The sequence below is a fragment of the Trematosphaeria pertusa genome (assembly GCF_010094035.1).
Source record: "Trematosphaeria pertusa strain CBS 122368 unplaced genomic scaffold BU26scaffold_21, whole genome shotgun sequence".
Classification (NCBI taxonomy): Eukaryota; Fungi; Ascomycota; class Dothideomycetes; order Pleosporales; family Trematosphaeriaceae; genus Trematosphaeria; species Trematosphaeria pertusa.
In genome coordinates, this window is record NW_022987232.1 from 418,320 (window position 1) to 435,120 (window position 16,801).

Below are 16,801 nucleotides of genomic sequence, written 5' to 3' on the forward strand. Positions count from 1 at the left end.
CACCTTCGAGAAGCTTGCGTAGCAGAGATACAGCCTTCTATCGGCATAAACGGATACTTGAAACGGAGGCTCTCCATTATAGATTGAAGGTCTGGGCTGGTATGTTCATATCTGATTGGACGGGGCATCTTTCTGGGGCAGCCTTGGACAACTGTGAGTAATACGATCAGCCTCATCAGGCAAACTTAGTCACAAATGGAAGGTGCTCTGCAACACAACCAGCTGCTGTGCTCGTATTCCGCGTAACCTGGCATTGAGTCAATCCGAACTACTCTAGGATGACTGGTGTATGACTCAGAAGATTCTGCAGTATATGACCCGGACAGATTCACCTTGATCCCTCAAGGCAATCAACTTCTGTACTCACCACCCCGAGGCGTGACAAACACGACATCTTTCCTCAAGAAAAAGATCCAACGACATACCATCACATCACCATGGCCGTTCAACCAACACCCGCACACCCCGCGACCATGGAAGCCCAGCTCCAAAACACCGCCGTCACGGCTGACTCCCCGCTTCCCTCGCCCATCATCACCACGCCGCGCCTAATAATCCGCGCCATGCATCCCCAAGACGACATCTCCATGCAAGCCGCCGCCGCCCCGGCCAGCATAACGAAATACATGACCCTCAACTTCGCGCACCCCTATACGCTCCAACACGCGCGAGACTGGATATCCCTCCACCTCGCTCCCCGGCCCAATGCCTTCGTCCTATGCCTGCCCAGCGACCCTAGCAGCGTAATCGGCGGCATCGGGCTAAAGCCCGGGTCGGATGTGCAATCCCACGCCGCGGAGATGGGGTACTGGATCGCGGAGCCGTACTGGGGACAGGGGCTGATGAGCGAGGCGCTGGAAGCCATGACGGAGTGGAGTTTGAGTGAGTGGGAGGGCGAAGGGGGTAGGAAGTTGAGCAGGCTGTCGGCATCAGTTTTCGAGGGGAACACGGGGAGTATGAAGTGTCTGGAGAAATGTGGGTATAGGAAGGAGGGCGTGCTGAGGGGCCATGTGGAGAAGCATGGGAAGACGATGGATTTGCATGTTTTTGGTTTGACGAAGGGGGATTGGGAGGAGCGGAAGAAGGGTAAGCAATATGGGAAGAACTAACATAGAGCGTGAGGAACAAACTCGCTGGGTTGGTGACCGAAAGGCGAAGGCAATGAGTAAAAGTTGGCAAGTTTCTTTTAGACGGATAGAAGGATATATTCATATGATTTCTTGTTTATATCAGCCCAAGCCTCTTCATAGTACTCACATGCGCATCTCCATGGCCACCATAAGCTATCAGCGTCTTCTTAGAATGCAAGATGAGATCTCCTCTCCAAACCCAGAATATGTGCTCGATTTTTCTCGCCACATCTTCGCCCTCCACCGGAGCCACCATTTGGCAGACCCAGGTCAAGCGTCGTGCGCCGACAAAGCGGTTTTCAGACAAAGGCCGCGTAACGCACACGCGAACCACGGCCTTCGTAAACAGCGGGCCGATATCAAGTTTGTTGTAGCGCAGGTATTTGTACAAATAGTAGATGGAGCGCCAACTCTGGCAGTGGCTTCTGGTGCGGTCAATGGAGTACTGGTGGGCGAACTGGTGAATAAGCTCCACACGCAGCTGTAATGGTATGTCGGCCATTGTCTTTCGGTAGGCCAAAGGTACGATGTGAGCATCATTGGCGCGATCGAGGATATGCTGGAATTGCCGACGAGCTTGTAAAGCCTCTAGCTCTTCCCCTTGCGCGCGTACCCGAGCCCCAAGTCCTGCGATTAGTTGCTGAAGCTCTTGACAAGCGTGAAGCGCCAGAGCTCTGTGTTGACGTTCTTGTTCAGTCGAAGTGCTCGTGTTACGTACTTCGCCCAGGACTTGCGCCATATAAGCTTCAAGGCAGGCAGTCTGGGATAGTGCCGAGCCTCTTCTTTCAACCAGTCTAAGCAGGTCCAGCGCCAACTGAAGTCCCTTGCGCCGATGGAGGAGGGGAAGTATCAGCTCGAGAACTCCATGGTTCGGTAACGACGCTTCCTCCAGTTGAAGGATTAGGCGCGCCAGCATCTCATTGAGAGGAAGCCCCGTAGCGTGCTGCTTCAGCAGACCGGGCGCATACGATGTAATGAATTCACTTGCGCGTTCCGAAGAGACATTGGCGAACGAGCTATGGCCAGCTAAGCTGTATAGCAAGGCGGTAACGAGTGCATGGGGCGGAACCACGGCGCGGCAAGGATTTAGGAACTGCAGTGCCAGGTCCTTGAACGCCAAGTCCGAGAGTGACACATGTCCGACCACGTTGGTGGCCTTATCATCCAAGCTGTAGAGGAGTTTCAACCACGTCTCGAGACACTCGAGTTTTCTAGGGCTTACACTCGAGCCCGGTGTTCTCTGTTTTGACTTCAGGAGCCGAGAGGACAGAACAGTAGTCCAGAAGCGGAAGGGCGTCAGCGGGATATATCCCAGCAATTCGAGCCCCGAAGGAATTAATTCCGGATTTTTCGTGCAGGCGGTGACCAATGAGATAATTTGATCCACGGAATTTTTGGGGTCTTCCACAATTGGCGTCAGATGCTTCCGAAGTCTCACGTCGGAGATCTTCTTGCACATTTCGCGCATCAATTCGCCGGTGGATGCATCGACGGCTTCCACTCGTGTCCAAGCAGAGTCCCAGAGTCCTCGTATGAGAAGACGCAAGCTAGAATCTTGACTGTGCCCGTTCGATGTTGGGGCGCTTCGAGCTGCGTCCGCTAGTTTCTGGTACATCCGATTGATCCCCCGGATCCGGTGTGGTGTGGTCGCTGTCATCTCTTCCAGGCCCTTCAAGAACTCTAATCCTTCAAACGAGTAGATGGGAGGTAGGGGAACATGTGGGTCGGAGAGACTAGCTATGACGTGGCCTGCGGACCATTGCTCTCCCTTGAGGTATTTCAGCACTAAGAGGCTGAAATGTCCAGCACTATCATTGGCAGGACAGGATGATCGAAGGATCTCCTGTAATCGATTACAGCGGGCGTTTTCCGGGAGTGTGCTCGCAGTGGTAATCTGCTCAACAAACTTTGCAAAACATCCGTCGATGTCAGCTTTGTCGAGCGTCTGCCTTATATGTCGCTCCGCGGGCGCCTGCTCATTCTCAAGCTGACTTTGCGGCGTGGATTGTGGTGCATCCATTAGAGCGAAGGATCCTCGTGGGATGCTAGCTCTGGGGCGTCCGGGGGACTTGGGCGGCATGCGGGACGGACTAGAAACTGACAATGTCGGGACATTTTCCACGGCTGTCTCTATCAGCAGTGCTCAATGAGCATTTACAGAGTCACTGTTGCACATACGCAGGCTCAATGGATCCGTCTTCTGTAGAGATGGCGGCTCATATCTCCAGCTCGGTTCTCCTCTCCCAGGGAAGCCAAACAAGGCCCCGAAGCTGAATATGGGAGGCGGTACTACGCCCGCAGGATAGAAGCCCGCCTGGGCAGTCATTCTCCTCTTTGCCGCCCTCCTCCTGGCTTCCAATGGCCCCGGGACATGACTGCCATGTCTCTTTTGATGCGGGCAATCGGCGCGGAAAAAGCGGTGCACGGCGCGCGAAAGAAGGTCGTCAGAGATCCAGATGTGCGGCAGAGAAGTCGACTGGAGCGAATGCGCTGCTCGGCGGCAGGCGACAGGCGGGCGTCGCATCAAGCGTCGTGGGCATAGGACGGGTGCTCGAACAGCCTTGGAGCTGCTTGGAGTGCAGGACGAGCTGTCCCGATGCAGTGGGCTTAGTCACTAGCGCCCACACGTGGCTGGTGTTGAGGCGGGCACCACGGCTCGGGGCAGCACAATGGCGAAACGTCAAGCGCTCCTGACAGCTGTCCAGCGACCTGCATTTCAGCTGTCGCATCTCGATACCACTTCGCTCCTCTGCAGCAATCCTGGAACACGAGGGCATCGCATTCAGAATGCGATGGCACAGCGGACACAGTACTGTGGGAACGCACGTGAAGTGGCTCGGTCGCTCCCCGGGGCCTTCAATCTCCACCTCCTGGCCCAACAGATGGCGAGGCCCCACAGCAGCTGATAAGAAATCTCCAGCCGTGGCCGTACAGTACCTAGGTATGCAGCAGCAGCATTCGCGACTATAAGACGCTGCACGTCATCAATAAAGTCTCTGGCGCGCTCACGCAACGTCAGCGACGTGCGGCCGAAAACAGCGCTCGCCGAACGCTTTTGGAAGCTTCGGCGGGCGCCAGCGGTTGGCTGGGCTTGCTGGCTAACCCCCTCTGCGCGCTGGGTGGGTGAAACAAGCGGCTGCAACGGTGGAGGGAAAGGCCTTGTCACCCGCCGGCTCGTCGCCAGGCACCGCGCGGCGCTGATTCGCCCGCCGCTCGAGCCACGCAGCCCCCCCAGCGCGCCCACGTAGCCCTCCGGGTTGCGTCGTGATGTCTCAAGCCCGCTAGAAGGGCTCTTTTCTGCCGCGACGGACTTGTCGGCTGCTGCGCGGTCTGCAGCGCCATATTAGCAGCGGCACAGCACGCAATCAGGATAGAGCGTGCCCAAATTGACCCAAGCGTGCGGGATTGGGTTGGACTGGCGTTGCCCGGACTCGCTCACACCAGCGCCAGCTTGTCCGTGGGCCCGTGCACGCCTTCATTTCACCTCCCGGCTCGGCCGCCCGCTCGTGTCCCTGAAGGCTTCACGCTCCTTTCGCTCGCAGGCCCACAAGTCAGCCCACGCTCGTCTTCACCACCTCCACCAGTCCTGTCTCTACGACATCACGCTCATTGCTGCTGCCCGCTTGCCTGCATCCCAACACTCGCTCTCGACACCACCGCCTGCAGATACATTCCTTTTTCTGCTGCGAGGAGAACAATAAGGGGTCACAATACGAAACACTGCATTCCAGGGCCTCGCATCCCGCGATCCCGACGCGAAGCGTTTCGAATCGGCAGTTGAGGGCATCGTTGAGCGAGTCCTCTTCTGAACCAGCGTCGAAGCCTTCGACGGGCTGCATTCACCACAATCTTCACCTCTCGATTGCCAGCATACCCACCTCACCGCGAAGCAAACGCCCGCCGGAGCCATCCGCCCGCTGACACCAGCACCCGGCTACAGCGTCAACCAGTGTGTCGCTTACGACGGCACTTCATGCGTTTGCCTGCCATTGTTTAGACCAAGGGTACGATTCCTGGGTCGCAGTGAATGACAGGAAGCGTCTCGCTAACACACGCTCGACAGTCCAATTCTGCCGGTCTAGACGACGGGACACCACATCGCCTTCCGCAACCAATTACCTCCTCTCACATCTCACCCACAATGCCCTCCATCAGGCTCGCGTCTGCTGTCGCGGCGGCCGCGCTGTTCGCCATGGCATCTGCCCAGGACGCAACGTCGTCGAGCGTCCTGTTCATCCCAACGCCAACCAAAACCGTCGCTGCCAGCGCCATGGAGACAATGGGATGCTTCTCCACCGGCGTTCCACTCGAGGACCACGGTAAAGGATATTTCACGAGTCCTGGGTCGTGTCAGCAAATCTGCCTGGGACTGGATAAGAATGTGCTCGGTCTGTCCGATGGCGACCACTGCTGGTGCGGAGATGCATTCCCACCGGAGAACTCACAGGTCGATAACTCGACTTGCTCTACGACATGTGCCGGAACTAGCGAAGAAATCTGTAAGTTGCAACACATTGCTCAGTTGCTGCTTGCTAACCCCATGCCACAGGTGGAGGAGACGGCGCGTTATGGGTCATGACGACTGGGAACACGCGTAATAAGGTCAACTACTTCGACCCCGCGAAACTAAGCTCCTCGGCTACACCATCATCGAAGGCGACTGCCGCGCCGACGGCGGGAGGGGCCAACACCGTCGTCGTCACCTCGACCGACGTTCCATCAGACACTGCCAAAAGCAGTAGTCCCAACAAGGCCGGCATCGCTGCCGGGGTCGTGGTCGGTGTCGTAGCGCTTGCTGCCATCATTGGCGGCGTCTTCTTCTATCTGCGCCAGAAGAGGAGACGGGAGGTCGAGGAGGAGTACCGTCGTCAGGCGGCCGTCAACTCGTTCGTCTCGGGCGGCAAGCTACACACCAGCAACTCGTCCATGACGGACTCGCGCCTGGATCCCGACTTTCTCGCCAGGAGGCAGAGCAATGGCAGCATTGCAGACAACGAGGACTATTCGAGACGGATATTGAAGGTTCGTTGACATGACCTTTGGTGTGTCGACGTGCAGCTAACAGGCGCTAGGTTACCAATGCATGAACGCGCTAGTGATGGCAACTGGCACGGCCATCGACACATCCTCCTTCCTGCCGTTCTCTCACGATCGCATTCGACGAATACCCCGATAGCGCTTTCCATCCTCGCCTAATCTACTCACCTCTTGTCACGTGCAGTCACGCTTGACGAGAACATCTACGTACTCTGCTGGCGTTGCTTCCGAGTACCGGTCCGAGCCGTTGATTTGATCTTGGAAGGGGTTTCTACGGCGGACCATAAGAAGTCTTCTCCTGTGTTATATATCTCTGGGTAAATTCGGCGTTTAGGGGAATAAACGGGTACCACTTGATCACTCAACGGGCGCGCGCGGGCATCACAGGTCACTCATTCTCTTTTGTCATTCCTTTACAGATTTCCTGGACACGGTGGGCTAGCCTTGTTTCTACCGCAGGGTGACGCGTGCAGTCCTACCAGTCCCTCTTGTACTACACTCCGTGCTCTGTCCCGCCGGCCTGAACTCCCCGACCTCTCCTCTACTCTACCCCCGTCCTAAATACTCTATAATCTCTTTACCACCTCTCTCATACTCCCTCCCCAATCTTGCATCAGCTACGGACTGCCTGTTGGCTGGGTGCGGTCTTCGTGCAAAAGCGGACATTTCCCTCATCTTGTTACATAGCCTTTTCTCATAGCGGAATGACGAACATCGGTACTACTACTCTCGCTCACTCGGGGCGCCTTGTCCCAGAAGGCGCTGCCACGTCATCTTCCACAAGTTTCACCATCACAGTAACCTCAACTCAACCCAACACTAGAATATACCAACTCAGCGTGCTCAGCTATTCAGGCTCCCCAAACGCAACTTCGCCCAGTAGTTACCCATTATTTGTTTGACGCCATCCGCACTCGAGTATCGATGCTCGCCCCCCCAGATCCGGCTAACGATCTTCAGCCACCACCCCTTGCCGCCGTCTTCCCGCTCCGCATTGCTAAACGTCCAAATCTCCGGTTCAGGCGGCCAATCAGCGGCGGCGCTGCGTGGGGCTATCAAACATTTTTCGTCGGCGAGGCTGTCGGTGTTTCGTGTGGCGGGAATGGCGGGTGCGGGTTCTAAATCTGGGGACTGGTTGCGGAGGCTGCGGTTGCGCGGCTTTTTGGGGGGTGAAGAGGGGGAGGGGGAGGGTGCGAGGAGGGGTGCGAGGTTGTAGGGGAGGAATGTGGAGGATGTTGAGAGGATGTTGGGAGGTCTATGTGGATGGGAGGGGAGGGGAGGGGAGGTGGGTATGTGTTCCAGTAGTTAGGTAGTTCGGAGTGACGTTGTCGGTAGGCTGCCGCGAGGTGGGTGACGCTTTGGAGTTCTTGTGTTGCAGGTCGATGATTCTGGATGGGGAAGGCCACCTGCATGCGTATAGATGTTACTTAGAGATCTAAGCGGCAAGATCAAGATATCCAGCAGATAGAGCGAGTGGGTCCGCTCACAGGCTCAACATCATTCGTACTGCATATGTACTGGGTATGTTCAATCAATGACTTTTCCAACAGGCCCCCGAGTGTCATGGCATTTGCAGCCAGTCTCTTCTCAAGATCCCCAGCCACCTCAGTCCGACTGGTATGCTGTGACGCTCCGCTCCCATCCCGCAAGAAGGCGAAGCAAACAGTGCCTGTCATGTAGGCGGGTAAGCGACCGGGTGTGAGCCCAACGAACTGGTGGTCTTTCGAACCACATTTTGGACTCCGCCAGCTTCCCGACACAGCGCTACTTGAGCCTCAACTGGGCCGAATCGGGGAGAGAGCGGAAACAGACCGTGAATGGATCACAGTGCGTCCGGGAAGTGAAAAAAAGCGCTTAGCCCCTCCCATGCCAAACCCTCACTGTCAAGATTCACACGCCCCAATCGCCACCCGCGGGCGTCTTCCCGCTCAAACCTCAATGACGTCTCCTCTTCCCCGGATGCAACCCTCTGGCACCCTCAGCCTGCGATCTCCACCGCACGCGCACTCGTGGGAAACACAGATCCCCGCGCATGAAACCTGCTGCCCGGCATCTGCACCTCAGGCATTATTGCAAACAGCAAACACGCGGGACTATGCCTCAGATCCAAGGACCGGTGTTTTGGAGCCCGCGTTTCCTGCATGCACACGGTACGAGGGCATGAAGCCGTTGGGTAAATGCGTGGTGTGTGGAAGTTTCAGGGGGGATGTGGGGTAGTGATTGGCGGGGGATCTTCAGGGTTGGGTGGAATGGTGGGATGTCATTGGTGAGTTATTAACTACCGTAATTGCTTGTACCTCGTTAGCCGTGAGGATACGCGCTGTGTGGACGTAGGAAGCTGAATAAATGATGAGAAGTGGAGGGTAGCATCGTGTTGACAGAGCTCTGGAGCTTGACGACATCGGGACCTCTTGACGCTAACACGGATCTAGCATCTTGTAGGCGGAAAATTACTTATTCTAAAGGCTAAATGCATGTGAATATCTTTTCGTGTTTCCTACTGCCGCTTCTACAGCTAATACTTTTACCCTGGTCAAGAAAAGTGATTGAAAAAGGGATTCCTAAGTCTGCTCTATCATGTACTCGAACTAACGCTTCGTCCGAACTTTGCAAAAAAAAATAGATAAAGAACATCAAAAAGAAAACGAACAGGAAATAAGAAAGCAGAAACGAGGATATTGACCAACCACCGGCACAACCAGCAGCCCTCCATTGGAGTGATAGTTTGAGAAGTTAGAGGGTATTTATACACCCAAATATTGAGTGGATAAAAACAGCGAAGCCATCAACTCATGCATGGGCGTCTGTGTACGGTCGACGGCGAAGGCTCCAGGCAGTTCTGGTCACTAGATGCCTCGGGAGGCATGTCTACCTCTCATTCCGCGTGCGAAGAGTCCGCATACACTTCACACCAATGCGCCGGCCTTGCCGTTATTTGATCACCGTTTGTTCACTGTGTAATCCCTGTGATAAACTTCCACATCGCCACCGCCGCAACCGCCACAACCACCAGTAAACCCCCAATAACAGCAGCACCGTACCCCAGAATCCTCAGTCCCAATCCCACATCCTTCACCATCCCAACCAGAAAGCTCGACACAAGCAGGCCCCAAGCCACAAAGCTCCAGAGCCAAATGTTCCACCGAATAAAGGGATATATCCACATGCGGAACGCAGTATTGCTCTTGGACCTGACCAGTTGCTCTGCCAGCCGCGCGTACACCTTCAGCAGAACGACGATGATGAGGACGATAGTGCCCAGGAGGACAATAATGCCGCAGAAGTCGTACAGGAGGAAGTGGAGGTGTGCGAGGCGGGATTGCATGCTGAGGAGGCTGGAGGCGAGGGAGAGCGGGAGGAAGACGCTGGCCAGGAGACCGAGAAGCCAGACGCTGAGCGACTCGTTGAAGCTGCGGAGGAGTTCAAAGAGGCGGAGGTGGCTTTCTAGGCGGGTAGAAAGGCGGGTGGAGCTTTTAGTAAGATCTGCGAATGTTGCACGGGTCTCGGTGGCGAGGTATTTGAACTCTTGTTGGCTTCCGAGGCTTATCTGGAGAAGCTCGAGCAAAGATTCCGTGGCAGAGGTGAGGTCCGAGATGCAATCTTGGAGTTGCTCATAGAAGTACGCGTCCCGGATGATTTCCTGGAGTGAGGAGTTTGTGATTATGGTGCGGCGCGGATCTGTGACCCTTTCCCGGAAGAGAGCGTAGAACAGGTGGACGGTGTCGAGAAAGTTAGAAAGGTGTTCTAGATCACACTGGCAGAAGGCCAGAAGTACTAATTGTATTAGGGTAGTCTGCTGGGAGCCCAGCCTCTTTGTCATACTTCTGATGGGGTCCGCTGCCAGAGTCCTCCTGAGGGAAGCACAGAAAAGCGAAAGGCGAGTATAGACGCCTTCTGAGGATGGGCGCAGTGGCATCTCTGCATTGTTGGGGAGGTTGCGGAAAAAGTCCGCGAGTGCAATCATCTCGGATAGGCTTGAGATGAAGACTGCCCAGAGTTAGTAGAAGAGACATCTAGCCTGTGTGATACGTACTTACTCAGAATGCGACCGTGGGCATCGGTGGCCACACGCACCGACTTAGAGAATCTCATCAAATTCGCCGAAAAGAACAGGGATGAAGCCTGGCGAAAGGAATGGTCCGTCGTCGTGGCTGACATGCCGTACGAAGTCGAAAGCCATGCCAGCGAGCCCGTCTTGTTATTCCATTGCGACCTCAGCCTAGCGAACGAAGGCGAGCCCACGTCAGTGTGATAGTCCTCAGCGAACCGATCCGACAACAACTGCGAGACATGCTCTTTAAAACTTGGCTTATATCCAATGTTTTCCCCGACGTAGAATCTGTATCTTCCGGGCTCTTGGGGGGATAGTTTCTCCAGTTCTGCCTCTAGTGTCTCTGCCGGGTTTGAAGCCCCATTGAGGTCAATTAAGACTTTGGGGTCGGTGTCTTCCGCCAAATATATGTCGAATACTTGTAGAAAATAGTCCCCGCGGGAAAGTATCTGCACCCAGCCGTCCGTTGGGCTTAGGCCACCTACAACGGATGCGAAGGCAAGTACGGTTCCAAACACGTCCATGCTCCTATGCCCATCGACATTTGGTCCGCGTAACTTTGCACCCGGCAAGTGCGAATAGTGGTATTCCGGCTGATCCTCAAGTGGTTGGGAGCAATGTCAGGCTGCCGCTCGAGTTGATAGCTTTGCTGAATCAGCATTCGTCCGCTTGCATGATTGGTGGGGTGAAGCGCAACGGGGTGCCCGCAAGTAGGTGAGCATATTTCATCAATGTACCTTTCGCATGGTCAGAAACCGTATCCGTTCATATATCATAAATTGTTAAACATCTAATACATGAAATTCAGGAAGCATCCAAGCGTAAGCTATCCAGAAAGCCATCAGCCAATCAGCTCGTCAGCGCCTCCTACCCTCTCTCCATACTGTGTCGAAGAACTTAGTACCGCTCAATCAAAAAGACTCTGCTCCCTGCGTCACCCATATCCTTCAGCATCTTCTGCTCGCTCTCCTTCATGAGCAAGAAGTCCTTTACTAATCCCTCCGCCAGCGCCTCATTCAACTGCCCATCCTGTCTCAAAGCCTCCATCGCCTCTTCATAGTTCGCCGGCATCTTTTGCGTAATTCCATACGCTGCTCTATCCTCCTCATCCAGCTGCGAGGGATTACGTGGAACATCCTTTTCCGGGAACTCTGTCACCTCAGCCTTAAGTCCAAGTAGGCCTGCAGCGCATACGGCACCCAGGGCGAGGTACATGTTCGCGAGCCCATCTAGACATCGAACTTCCCATCGCCCGTTCTTGACGCGGCGGAGTGGCGTCTCTCGGTTTTGCGTGCCCCAAGCAACCCATGTACCACCTGTCCAATGGTCGTCTACGACGCGGCCGTAGCTTACGGCTTCAGGCATGCTAAAGGCGCAGATAGCGGGAAGATGTCGAAGCACCCCGCCAACGAAGAATTGGAGATCTTTATCTGGCGGGTCCGTAGATATGTGTGCGTGAGCGGCAGTTCCAATACCCGGCAATGGCATAGGATGTAATGTAGCGCGCAAGTCATGCGTAGCTGCTATTTGCGCGATGACTTGCCTAGCCTGGATTAGAGTATCGATGGCGATCAGAGGCGGCTGAGGCGGAAGCACAAATTCGTATTGACCATCTCCAGACTCAGCATGAAACTGCTGGACTTCGATCCCGACCTCTGATAGACAAGTCGCCATCTCGGCCAGAAGTGGGAGTTGAAGCCATTGCTCCGGCGTCAATGTGCCCCAGGCATGCGTTTTTGTCATCGGCGTGTATGGCTCTTCATTGTTTGAATGGTCCACTTTGAGGAATGTGACTTCGATCTCAAAGCCACAGAGCAGGCTGATGCCGTGATTGTACTTCACATCGTTAGAGAGGATCTCCAAGTTCGACCGGGGGCATTCGCGAATCGGGAGGCCCTCTTCGTCACGCCAGAAGCACAGAACCGTTGCCGAAGGAAGAGGGTCTTTCCTGTGGGTACGACGGAGAGAGCGGAGATCCGGCTCCACGTATATCTGCCCCACGGGATTAACGACGGGCGTGATACCATCGTTTTGAAGTGTCCCAGTGTTTCCCTGGGAGATTCCAATTCTGTGTCCGGCCCGGATCATGCGTTCAAATTCTTTGATCGGTACCACTCTCGCTCGAATAGTGGCCATGTAATCCAGCCATTGGACGTACACGAACTTTACTTCGGAATTCTCCTTCATGAAATTGTCAAAGAGCTGGACATTGTAGTGTTGGGGTTCTTTGGGCGGAGGTGGAAAGGCAGGAATTGGATGTGGAGAAGTAGGCACCACTTGCGGAGAAGCAGTAGTTGGCAGTGGAGGAATGAACACTGGCGGTTGAGCTCCCGACACTGACCTATGTCGGGTTACACGTTAGCGTGTAATCTAATTGCGGAGTGAAGGAGCTTTTGAGCTGGGCATGCAATGATGCAAACGGACACCTACCTACCTGGGTGGAGGAGGAACTGACGAAGGCGAAAGTGGCGGCTCCGACGGCGGCCTAGGATGATATGCCAATGTCCTTGGCGCTTCGGCTGGCGGGTCGGTGAATACGGCATCGTAGCGTAGATCGTAGAGCGTGTTGGAGTTATTGAAGAGAATGTCTTTGGTCATCGCAATTGCTTGATGAGGTGTTATATCCTCCTTCTCGATGTACTCAACGAGCAGCTAGGCCTATTAGCTGAAATGGTAGTAAGGAGGGGAAGAATTTTGTACCTCTAGCCAGACCTCTCTAAACTGCTTATTTGCCAGCCAGAAGGTTTCCGGAAACCAGTGACCATCGGTCGAGTAGAGCAACTTGCAACCCGGAACCAGCTCCATACTCTGACGAAGGATGGCCTTCTGCCCATCTCTGCTGACCATCGGGAACACCAGGCCCACGTCTAGGTAGACGTGCTTATAGACAGTAGCAAGGTATCCGGCCTCCCGTGTATAAGGGTACGCTGAGTGGAGTAGCACAAAGGGAACTCTTGAGTAGTTCTCAATCAAAGGCTGTAGGTACGCGGGGTTGGACTGCAGAAGGCTAATATCGTTGTCACCAAGTCCAGTGTGCAGCTGGAGCGGCTTAGCCAATGCATCAGTATGTTGAAGCCTTTCGGAGAGGATCTCAAGGGTCCGCAAGACGAGGTAATCGTTCAATGGCTTCCGTTCAATCCGAAACCTGCGTTTCCGGATGCAGCGGTCCACATAGCGTTCAAAAGGGTGCCCGACGTCCCTCGCGGCTTGCTCATAATCTGGCTCAATGTCCAGTCCGGTACGGTAGCAGATGATCGTTTTGAAGCCGGCAACGTCGGGGTCCTGAATTGCTTCCTGGATCTCCCTTTCAAACTCCTCGGTAAAGGTGACCCAAGTGTCGGTCAAGTAGCTTGCCTCGTCGAGATCGGTCTCTGTGGCATCTTGCAGGATACTTTCCATCAATCGTTCAGCAACAGTCTCGATACGTACGATGCGCCTGCTGGGCGCTTTGGTAAGCCGATCATGCCAATGGTACGGATAGACTCTCTCGTGCGGGGCCAGTCCATCGTCAATCAGAAGTGCATGCACCCCCTCGAAACTCTTCTGAATGATTTTCTCGGGATTCGTCCTCAGCCACTCGATTCTTTGAGAGAGGATTTCTTCCCAGTCAGCATCGTCAGCTGCTTCATAAAGTTGCCGGAGCTGGCGAGCCGCCCTGAGATGAGAGAGCGACTTGAAAGTGTCTCTCAACGCTCGTCCCTGGGCTTCGGAGGTAATAGACTCGAAAGGTATCGTGTCGAGGTAGGCCGGTAGGATCAGGTTGTGCGCATGGCTGTCGATGATTGGAAAGTTGTTCACTACATAGCGTAGCTGCTCGATGGTAGGCTTAGGGAGAGGCGCTGATGGCTCCATCCTGAAACCACGAATGCCCAGAACCAACCGTAGGGCTGCGTTAGCATGCAATGGGAGATCCCTTGTCTGGAGAGAACAGTAGATCCAATATTCACCTGTGCGTTGTCAGTAGTCGAGATCTCAGATGTCTGAAAGGAATCGTGACCGGACTACAACATCACCTGTCGAGGCCGAACGCTCTGAGAGAATATACGGCGCCACGAGTAAGGGGGCAAAATTATCTGGAGGTAGTCACGCAAGAGGATGCCTACCGAAGGGGATCTTTCTTGTGAGAGTTTTGACGCGTTTGCGAGAGAGTAAGCGCAAAGCCAATGACGTCGAATCTAAGACAAGTCGCGGAAGAGCCGGTGTAGCAGAGTTGAGATCACAGAAGACGGGCGCTAACCACATGCGCTACCATCGACAACGCATCTTTGGAGGTTTCAGAGAATCAAAGTGTATCGCAGCTCATGACCGAGTGATGAGATGATATGTCCGGGCTCCAATGAAGCCTGAGGTCAGGCGGATAATCGCCAGCTGCACCAGCCTAACCCTTTTGAGCCGCCGGTCTTGAACCACCAACGTGACGGCGGCGAATCTCACTACAAAACCTTCTTGCCCCAGAACTTTGACTCAACCTCATGCCCAGATAACACGAAGTCGAAGCTTCACGCGCATTCCGCTTCGCTCGATTCTCGCCCATTTGCCGGCTTTCCCCACGAATGACTAACCCTCATCCTTGTCCAGCTGCCAGCGTTGACATCACGCCACTTTTCAGCTACCCGCACAGTGCCTATCAGTGGGCATCAAAATGCCATCTAGATCATCTATTCCGAACATTTTGCTGCCTCAGTCTCAGTCATGCGACATTATCAGTAGCCGCGCCCCGTATAGCTAGCCTATGGCATCTGGTACATTTCGGAACTGCGTCACCTGTTCGGAAAGAGGCTGGGCGCCTTCGGAATATGTCGTACGATGGACGCTGGGGCACTGCACAAACGCACATCACAGCCAAGGATATAAGAAGGAGCGTTGGGCGAAATTGCCCCTCATTGTGATTGTCAACTTCCCTTCAAATACTTGAAGCTTCAATTGCTCGTCACCCACCCCGAAGTCCTTCGACTCGTTACCACAGCACCCCACATCCACAGCTACTACCACACCGATTGGCATACAAGCTACCCCACCATGAGAACCCGTACGTAGCAGCCCCGCGAGAGCCGGGGTACGACGAGCAGACCGTCTCTGCCTGCCGTAGTAGATTTCTTGAACAGCCATTCAAGTGGTCTTTTGAGAAACTCTGCAAGGTAGATGCTAGAGTGCTTCAGTACCCAATACTTTCTTCGACCATCTGCTAACCCGGTCGCGTCTCCAGACAACATCCTCATCGTCGGCGCCAACCGCGGACTCGGCGAGGCCCTTGCTCTCCAGTACAAGCACGAAGGCAAGAACGTCTATGCGACAGCCCGCCACACGGCACCCCTCGCCACCCATGGCATCCACTGGATCCCCAACATCGACATCACGCGCGAGAATGCCGGCCGCCTCATTGCTATGCAGTATGACTCCGAGAGCATCGACCTGCTTATCATCTGCGCGGGCTACTTTGCTAAGGAGAAGCTCGACGACCTCGACTACGATCGCCAGGTGACCATGTACAAGACGACTGCGATTGGACCAACGTTCCTCATCCAGCACCTCATCAACCACAACCTGCTCAAGAAGGATAGTCGCGTCGTGCTCGTAGGCGGCGAGAGCGGCAGCATTGCGTTGCGGCACAAGGTCGAGGGCGGCGGCAACTACGGCGGTCACGGGAGCAAGGCGGCCCTCAACATGGTCGGAAAGCTGCTAAGCATTGACCTGGAGAAGAAGGGTATCGCCGTTGCAGTCGTACATACGGGATACCTACGGAAGCAGAACAAGGATGGTTTCTTCGAATCGGGAGGCCCAGATGGTGCGTATATATTCCCCTACATCCTATGCTTGGATAAGAAAGCTAACGTGCACCAGCCGTCAAGCCCGACGAAGCAGCCCATCACCTCCGCGACTGGATCTCTACCTTCGATATGAGCAAGACCGGCCAATTCTGGTCTGTCCGGGGCGCCGCTGGCATCCGATCCGCCGAGCACGTGCTTGGGCAGAAGCACGAGGAAGATCTCTCGGCGCCCATGCAGCTACCATGGTAGATTGCCTACTTGAATTCATCGCAGCGGTTGACCAGACACATCTGGGCGCGCGGCATGGGCGGCATTTGCAGGCGTTATCGGGAACAGAATATATGGGTTGACGAAGTCACGACGTGGATACCACCCGCAGCAGTAGGATATCCAAGGCTGAAGCATGGCATAGAGTAGTGGATTTAATGAGCATTATGTACTATTCGATAGAGTCTCGACTGGGTATCCACGTCTTGAGCGTACATAGTCCTTACGGGAGAAACAAAAAGCCATTGTCATCGTCGTGGTCTCTAGTATGGAGGCCTGCATCATCGCGTTGTTAGGCATAAGTCCCTAGCGTGCACTGCCATTTTCGACCAACGCACTCATTCCTATTTCCTCTTCAAAAGAAAGCTTAGGCCGGCATTTTACGTGCGGAAAGGGCCTACGTTGCACTGTCATGCCTTCCCGCCTTGCGCTTACCCACCACACGTTTACATCCCCGACCCACGCCCCAACGACTGGGAATCGCCGCACGGCACAATTCTCCCGGACGCACCAGTGAGGCACACACAGTGCCACACCCGACATTACCT

At 54.8% G+C, this 16,801-nt stretch overlaps 6 protein-coding genes across 6 annotated transcripts; 3 read left to right on the plus strand and 3 right to left on the minus strand.

Moving 5' to 3' along the window:
- Positions 1-473: 473 nt before the first annotated feature.
- Positions 474-1,109, plus strand: BU26DRAFT_439525 (acyl-CoA N-acyltransferase; the record flags this gene model as incomplete). Its single annotated transcript, XM_033824347.1, has 1 exon — positions 474-1,109. The coding sequence occupies one exon, from the start codon at positions 474-476 to the stop codon at positions 1,107-1,109; it is 636 nt and encodes a 211-aa protein (XP_033677080.1).
- A 30-nt stretch (positions 1,110-1,139) lies between these two features.
- Positions 1,140-3,785, minus strand: BU26DRAFT_164732 (uncharacterized protein). Its single transcript, XM_033820198.1, has 2 exons — positions 3,309-3,785; positions 1,140-3,254 (listed from the first exon to the last, which is right to left on the minus strand). Exons 1-2 carry the CDS (start codon positions 3,652-3,654, stop codon positions 1,225-1,227), a joined length of 2,376 nt encoding a protein of 791 aa, XP_033677081.1. The 5' UTR covers positions 3,655-3,785; the 3' UTR covers positions 1,140-1,224.
- Positions 3,786-5,271: 1,486 nt separating this feature from the next.
- BU26DRAFT_571317 (uncharacterized protein) lies at positions 5,272-6,217 on the plus strand (the record flags this gene model as incomplete). The annotated part of the gene is made up of 3 exons (XM_033834122.1): positions 5,272-5,629; positions 5,680-6,152; positions 6,203-6,217. 3 exons carry the CDS (start codon positions 5,272-5,274, stop codon positions 6,215-6,217), a joined length of 846 nt encoding a protein of 281 aa, XP_033677082.1.
- A 2,900-nt stretch (positions 6,218-9,117) lies between these two features.
- Positions 9,118-10,814, minus strand: BU26DRAFT_555788 (uncharacterized protein; the record flags this gene model as incomplete). Its single annotated transcript, XM_033832339.1, has 2 exons — positions 10,205-10,814; positions 9,118-10,154 (listed from the first exon to the last, which is right to left on the minus strand). The coding sequence occupies exons 1-2, from the start codon at positions 10,740-10,742 to the stop codon at positions 9,118-9,120; spliced, it is 1,575 nt and encodes a 524-aa protein (XP_033677083.1). The 5' UTR covers positions 10,743-10,814.
- Positions 10,815-10,975: 161 nt separating this feature from the next.
- Positions 10,976-14,185, minus strand: BU26DRAFT_165404 (developmental protein-like protein fluG). The gene is made up of 3 exons (XM_033820201.1): positions 12,919-14,185; positions 12,653-12,870; positions 10,976-12,559 (listed from the first exon to the last, which is right to left on the minus strand). Exons 1-3 carry the CDS (start codon positions 14,068-14,070, stop codon positions 11,116-11,118), a joined length of 2,814 nt encoding a protein of 937 aa, XP_033677084.1. The 5' UTR covers positions 14,071-14,185; the 3' UTR covers positions 10,976-11,115.
- A 919-nt stretch (positions 14,186-15,104) lies between these two features.
- Positions 15,105-16,660, plus strand: BU26DRAFT_524716 (NAD(P)-binding protein). The gene is made up of 3 exons (XM_033830342.1): positions 15,105-15,247; positions 15,425-16,003; positions 16,060-16,660. The coding sequence occupies exons 1-3, from the start codon at positions 15,238-15,240 to the stop codon at positions 16,233-16,235; spliced, it is 765 nt and encodes a 254-aa protein (XP_033677085.1). The 5' UTR covers positions 15,105-15,237; the 3' UTR covers positions 16,236-16,660.
- Positions 16,661-16,801: the final 141 nt, after the last annotated feature.